This window comes from Palaemon carinicauda, chromosome 8, assembly GCF_036898095.1.
Source record: "Palaemon carinicauda isolate YSFRI2023 chromosome 8, ASM3689809v2, whole genome shotgun sequence".
In the NCBI taxonomy this organism is placed as follows: domain Eukaryota; kingdom Metazoa; phylum Arthropoda; class Malacostraca; order Decapoda; family Palaemonidae; genus Palaemon; species Palaemon carinicauda.
Window position 1 is genome coordinate 171021765 of NC_090732.1, and position 7512 is coordinate 171029276.

General features: G+C 31.9%; 1 protein-coding gene across 1 annotated transcript in view; it reads left to right on the top strand.

The window, feature by feature from the left end:
* Window positions 1-1308: 1308 nt before the first annotated feature.
* LOC137646129 (major facilitator superfamily domain-containing protein 6-like) overlaps window positions 1309-7512 on the top strand; it is a 13893-nt gene continuing 7689 nt past the window's right edge. The window contains exons 1-3 of the mRNA XM_068379336.1: window positions 1309-1532; window positions 4548-4679; window positions 6713-6835. Coding sequence (XP_068235437.1) covers window positions 1526-1532; window positions 4548-4679; window positions 6713-6835 — 262 coding nt within the window. The 5' untranslated portion in view covers window positions 1309-1525. The remainder of the gene's footprint in view (window positions 1533-4547; window positions 4680-6712; window positions 6836-7512) is intronic.

Consider the following 7512-nt stretch of genomic DNA (forward strand, 5'->3'; position numbering starts at 1 on the left):
CGTAAACATTAACTATGAAGGTCCATAACACCCACTAATTCATAACTCTAGTCAATATTTCACTGTCTTTCGTTCCTTAGTGTCATATTGATTCGCGCATATTATGCACCGATAGTTTTTGTACCTTGTGACTTAAAATTCTATAGTATGGAAGGAATGTATGTTAATGACTTGGTTATAATAATTAGCCACGTGTTAGAAGCTAACCAATTGGCTATCAAGGTTAAGATGGGAATATGTATAGCAGAGCCGAACGAATATTTTCATTATTATTATTATTATTATTATTATTATTATTATTATTATAAGCTAACTTATAACTCTAGTTAGGAAAGCAAGATGATATAAACCAAATGGCTCCAACAGGGAAAAGTAGCCCAGTGAGAAAAGCAAATAAGGAAATAAAAAAACTAAAAGAGAAGTAATGAACAATTAAAAGACCCTATATTCAGAACATTAACAACATTAAATTAGATCTTTCAAATATAAACTATAAAAACTTAAGAAAAAAAAAACGAAGAGAAGTAAGATGGAGCAGTGTGCCCGAGTGTAGGCTACCCTCAAGCTAGAGAACTCTAACCCAAGACAATAGAAGGCTATGGTGCAGAGTCTATGGAACTACCCAAGACTAGAGAACAATGCTTTGATTTTGAAGTGTCCTTCTTCTAGATGAACTGCTTATCATAGCTAAAGAGTCTCTTCTACCCTTACCAAGAGGAAATTAGCAACTGAACAATTAGCCTACATTGCAGTACTTAACCCTCTGAGCGAAGAAGAATTGTTTAGTAATCTCAGTGTTGTCAGGTGTATGAGCACAGAGGAGAATGTGGAAAGAATAAGCCAGACTATTCGGTGTATGTGTAAGCAAGGGAAAAATGAACCGTAACCAGAGAGAGGGATCCAATGTAGTATTATCTGGCCAGTCAAAAGACCCAATAACTCTCTAGCAGTAGTATCTCAACAGGTGGCTAGTGCCTTTAACCTTTCAAGCTAACCTTCGGGTAATCAAGTAACAAATCACTTAAACATGACATGAAATTACCAAGAAGGCAAAAGCAGGGTACAAAATAATCATTATAAAACCATTATATTAAACGACTTTTTTTTTTAAAGATATTTGGTAATCTGATGAACAGAAACCCCCCAAAAAAGTTTGGTCACGAACGAAACTGCCAGTTGAAATTCTCCGCAAAAAATATTGCAGACGGACGCTGGAAGATAATAACAAACAGTGACGTCACTGTCACGTGACATCGGCTGGAATATACTACAAAACTCGGCCGCTTCATCCATAGAAGCCAGAACAGATTCTCAGCCTCTGACAGACTAGTGCGAATCTTCACGCTATTCACTCCTCTTATCTCGCTCATTGTAGTCATAAATATTCCACTAATTAATCATTAATTTACAAATATCATTTACGAATTGGCATTGAATTAATGATAGATTATATTGATCTGGTATTCATTTATAGGTTGTGTTTAGTTGACTTTTTTAATATACAACACTGAGTCTTCCAGAAGCCATGGCGGGTAAGTTGAGGAACTACAACTTTTTTATGATTATATTTCAAGCTATTTTTCATTTATGGCAATTTAGTTCACAGTAATAATACCATTATGGAATATAAATACCCTGATGGAGTGAAAATACGTAGATGTATTAAATGAAGATAAAAGGTAACAGACAAAAAAAAAGTCTGCTACAATTCTACGTTGAATACAATTATAAAATAAATTCAATTGACACCAGTGATATCAAGTGATGCTGACCTATTATATTCAACTAATTTCTAACTATGCTAATCAGACTTAACTCAAAATTCAAAACAAGCGGGCGGAAATTTATCAATTTTCATCTATGGCTACTATAAGATAGTTGACAGAACAGGGAAGTGATGCTCCCAGAAGCAAGCAGAAGTTTGTACAAAAAATGTCTTTGAGAATGCAATTGAGGCCATTTTCCATTCTCTGGTTTTCTTGCATATAAATTACGCTTTATTTCATCCTACAATTTTGTTAATTCCACTGATTATGACTATCAGTGCAAGATAGTATTGCATAGTAGGCCTACCTTTTCAGTTGAATTTGTTATAACTGTGGCAAATTTTTTTTTTTCTTTTTGATAAATTGACAACAAAGATCTGCATGCAAAACATAGTCAAAGGATATCTATAATAAATACAAAACATTGTCAAAGGATATCTATAATAAATAAAGAAAGGCCATTGAGAAAGATGGTGTGCTAGTGGTAGGTGGTGTAGGATATCTGCATTGCTAAGACTTGTAGTTTCTTTCTGACCACATTAATTCTTTAACTATAATGGTCATATGTTATGTTATTCCTTTCTCCTTGGACAAAAATTGTTCCCTGTTACCAAGATGGACGAACAGAAACTTAAGATATCGATTATTCTATTCAATGCATTCACTCTAAATTTGAAGCAAAGACATTTGTCATCCTGCGATGCAAGAAAAGTAGGCCTACATTTAACTGAACTCTGTCATTGATTCTCTGACTTCATATCCTTCCAACATCTCTTTTCTGTCACCAAGACTTATCAACAAAGAGTTGACCAACAATAGATAACATTCACAAGTCTTCAGTACTTGACCTTCTGCTGTGAAGTTTAACCATTGTACAGTGATAACAGACCCTTCAGGGTACAATACCTATCCTTTAAAATCTAGATACACTATACTGATGTATGAAATTGGCTATTGTCAACAATTTTCGCGCTACAGGTAGGCCTACTATAGCTCCTAAGGGTAACGTTCACAAAATGTGCTATATAATCTGACACATTGGGTGATGTTATTTGAAACGTGTTGCGTGAAGTGAGAAGAAAAAGTGGTAGGCCTGATTGTTGGGGAGTGGATGCCACATATATTTTTGTGCCCTTGGATGGTATTATAATCTATTTTCTAATGTAATACTAATTACTCTGTCATATTATGTAGATACATTTCATATGGTTGTGCTCATACAGTAAGACTAGAGAGTTCTAACATAGGCAGAGTAAACCACTATAGTCAATTCTTTTTAGTGAGGCAGATTTGCACCGACTCGCAGGGTTGCCCTTTTAGCTCGGACACGTTTCCTGATCGCTGATAGGTTGGACAAGATAATTCTAACCAATCAGATAGCAGGAAACTTATTCCGAGCTAAAATGGCACCGCTGCGAGTCAGTGCAAACGCGCCTCATTAAAAAATATTGAATATAGCGCCTCGGACGGGTACCTACGCATACCAACCCTACCAAGTTATTCTATTCATTTACCCAAGTTTCGATCCACATATTAACATTACTTTTGCGGGGTATAGTACATGACTTGCAGCTCCTATGAGCCTGAACGCGGGTTTCTACACTTTACTAGCGAAAATTATAGAAAAGAAAGTTCATGAAATTCAATCTTGGGACTCTGCGACTGAAGAGATATTAAGTTTTGGGGTGAATATTAACAAAACTTTAGTTAATTCTTTCTTTATATCTTGTTAACTTAAATGTCAATGATACTGAGCTAACAGCATATGTTTACATCCTAGTCTTAAAGTTTATTGAAGATAAGGTAGAAATAATAATTGATTTTGCATTGTAAACATTATCTATTCTAATTTGCCTAAAGAAACTATTTGTTTTTACGATAAAAATCAGAGGAAAACAATTAGTACCATAATTTGTATCATCCTGGTTCTACAACTAATTTCAACACTAATTTCAACCTGGTTTTACAACCAATTTCAACCTGGTTTTAAAACAATTTTTTTTTAAGATTTAAATTTTCTATCACCAGTTTAAACACTTTCAAGTTCACTGGAACTTTAAATATATAAAAAAGTCACGTATATTTCTGTAGGGACCGCTGGTCATGTTAACGAAAAAAAAAATCGCAAAGAGAGAGAGAGAGAGAGAGAGAGAGAGAGAGAGAGAGAGAGAGAGAGAGAGAGAGAGAGAGAGAGAGAGATTTCTAAATAACCCCTACTTTCTTATTACTTCAATTAATTGCAAAGATAAAGTGTAGGAAATGGAGAACACATAAAAATAAAAAGTTACAATCAGGAAACACAGAAGCAAAATGAGATTTCCAAACCTTGAAATTGGTTTAAAAATAAAATGAAAATATATGGGAATTCATTAGTCAAAGAACAGGTCTACTCACCGACAGGAAACAGATGAAGCCACACTGCAAATTTCGTCGAAAGCGCTTGGTCCGTTTCTGGAATAGAGGACCACCTGGAAATAATGGATAAATTTTTCCAATTAATAGCAGTTTCTGGATTTGATGACCACCTAGAAATAATGGATAAAATTTTGCCATTAACAGCTCTTTCTGGATTTGATGACCACCTGGAAATAATGGATAAAATTTTGCCATTAACAGAACTTTCTGGATTTGATGACCACCTGGAAATAATAGATACATTTTTGCAATTAACAACAAATCTCAAGTTTTAAATGCATAAAATACAACAACAACAACAATAACAAACATAACTGTTTTTAGTCCACTGCAATTGTTATCGTTTTCTTGATTGATATATTTCAGAGCACAAAGCGGTGAAAAAGAATGAACCGGATGCTGAGGAGAAATTCAGCTGGTGGGAATGGTTCAAAGATGAAATGAAACCTGATAAGGATCTACTAAGTATTAAGTTTATCCTCTTCTGCTATACTGGAGGTAAGTGAAAAGAGCATACAATTATTATTATCATCATCATCATCATCATTACTTGTTAAGCTATAACCCTAGTTGGAAAAGAAAGATGCTATAAACCCAAAGACTCCAACAGGGAAATAGCAATTAAATAACAATTAAAATATTATTATTATTATTATTATTATTATTATTATTTGCTAAGCTACAACCTTAGTTGGAAAAGCAAGTTGCTATAAGCCCAAAGACTCGGATAGGGAAATAGCAATTAAATAACAATTAAATTATTGTTATTATCATTATTATTATTACTTGCTAAGGTACAACCCTAGTTGGAAAAGCAAGATGCTATAAACCCAAAGACTCCAACAGGGAAATAGCAATTAAATAACAATTAAATTATTATTATTATTATTATTATTATTATTATTATTATTATTATTATTAGTTGGAAAAACAAGATGCTATAAGCCCAAATACTCCAACAGGGAAATAGCAATTGAATAACAATTAAAATATGATTATTATTATTATTACTTGTTAAGCTACAACCCTAGTTGGAAAAGTAAGATGCTATAAGCCAAGGGCCCCAACAGGGAAAATAGCCAAGAGGAAAGGAAACAAGGAAAAATTAAATATTTTAAGAACACTAACATTAAAATTATTTCCTATATAAACTGAAAAAAACTTTAACAAAACAAGAGGAAGATAAATTAGAATAGAGTACTTGCTAAGTTACAACCCTGTTTGGAAAAGAAAGATGCTTTAAGCCCAAGGGTTCCAACAAGGGAAAATAGCCCAGTGAGGAAAGGAAATAAATAAACTACAAGAGAAGTAATTTACAATCAAAATAAAATACTTTAAGGACAGTAACAACATTAAAATAAATCATTCATACACAAACTATTAACAACTATTAAAACTTAAAAAAAAAAAAACAAGATAGAAGTGTTAATGTTTATCATATAAAGAGATTTATAGGGAAAATGAAGTCTGGGAAATATGTCAAAATAAAATATCAAAATCAACGGTTATCAAAGTAAATATTATCTAGATTTTAATATTATAATCACACGATAAAGCAAATCGAGTTTAGAAAGGAAAGAAGACAAGACGTTTTTCTTGAAGTATTTCATTTTAATTGTTAATTACTTCTTTTGTAGTTTATTTATTTCTTTATTTCCTTTCCTCACTGAGCTATTTCCCTGTTTGGAGCACTTGTGCTTATAGTATCTTGCTTTTCCAACTTGTAGCTTAGCAAGTAATAATAAGAATGATAATAACAATAATAATAATAATAATAATAATAATAATAATAATAATAATAATAATAATTATAATAATAATAACAATAATAATAATAATAATAATAATAATAATAATAATAATAATAATAATAATAATAATAATATTAATAATAATATTATTAATAATAATAATAATAATAATAATATCCTTTCTAGTTTTTTCTGACTGACAGAATAGTTCAAATATATTTGCCCAATAAAGCTTTTAAGTGCACGTCAAAATAAAAAAAATCAGTAGTTAACGAAAAACTTTTTCATTAATTGAAATTTCAAATAATATTTTTACATTGTTAAAGATGCCTTTCCAGTCAACAAATTATTAGGCCTTAGTACATGTTAAAATATCAAAAAGAGTAGATTTTTTTTTCATGAATTAAACCCTATTAATTATTAGTATTATAGTGTTAACGTTCGCTTTCCAGTCAACACATTAAAACTAGCACCACACTTCAGGAGTCTGTTGCAAACGGCATTATAATAAATTACTCTCTCTCCATTTTCTGAATTTCATTTAATACTTTTACAATATTAACGTTCCCTTTCCCATCAAAAAATTAAACCTTGCACCAGACTTCAGGAGTCTGTTGCAAACGGCATTAGGTTACGTTACTCTCTCTCTCTCTCTCTCTCTCTCTCTCTCTCTCTCTCTCTCTCTCTCTCTCTCTCTCTCTCTCTCTCTCTCTCTCTCTCTCTCTCCAGATAATATCTAATAATCAATCAATCAAACTTTTTCTCTCTACCTTTCCTCAGGTTCAGCAGCTTTCTTCCCGTACCTGACATTGCACATGCAACAACTGGGGATCACGATGAAAGAAATTGCAATTATATACGCGATTCTTCCTGTTGGAAGTATACTTGGACCCCCAATCTCTGGTAAGAACAGTTGAAACTAATTTCTGGTAAGAACAGTTGAAATTAATTTCTGGTAAGAACAGTCGAAACTAATTTCTGGTAAGAACAGTCAAAACTAATTTCTGGTCAAAAGAGTTTAACTAATATTTGGTAAGAACAGATAAAACTAATCTCTGGTAAGAATAGTTGGAACCAAGCTTTGGTAAGAACAGTTGAAACTAATTTCTGGTAAGAACACTTGAAACTAATCTCTGGTAAGAACAGTTGAAACTAATCTGGTAAGAGCAGTTGAAACTAATTTCTGGTAAGAACAGTTGAAAGAAATCTCTGGTAAGAACATTTGAAACTAACTGCTCAATAGAAAAAAAATTCTGATAACTAAGAAATACAATTTGTTTTTATTTTCTATCATGTATTTAACTTGAAATTCAACAAATTCGTGTGACATTTGAGTAGTAGGGAACACATTTAGGATGTTTTCGCAAAAGATATTAGAAAAATTTTCTACTATTTAATGACATATACAAATCAATCATCGAATATCAAGTGTATTAATTTGTTTAAAACAATATATCATTTATGATCAGGCGACATGAGTATTTAACGATAATGCATAGATTTTTATTACTCTAGTCAAAGTTTTAGCAAATTTTGTTTTTCACATGGCAATATCTTGACAATGTGATAGAAACTTCGTA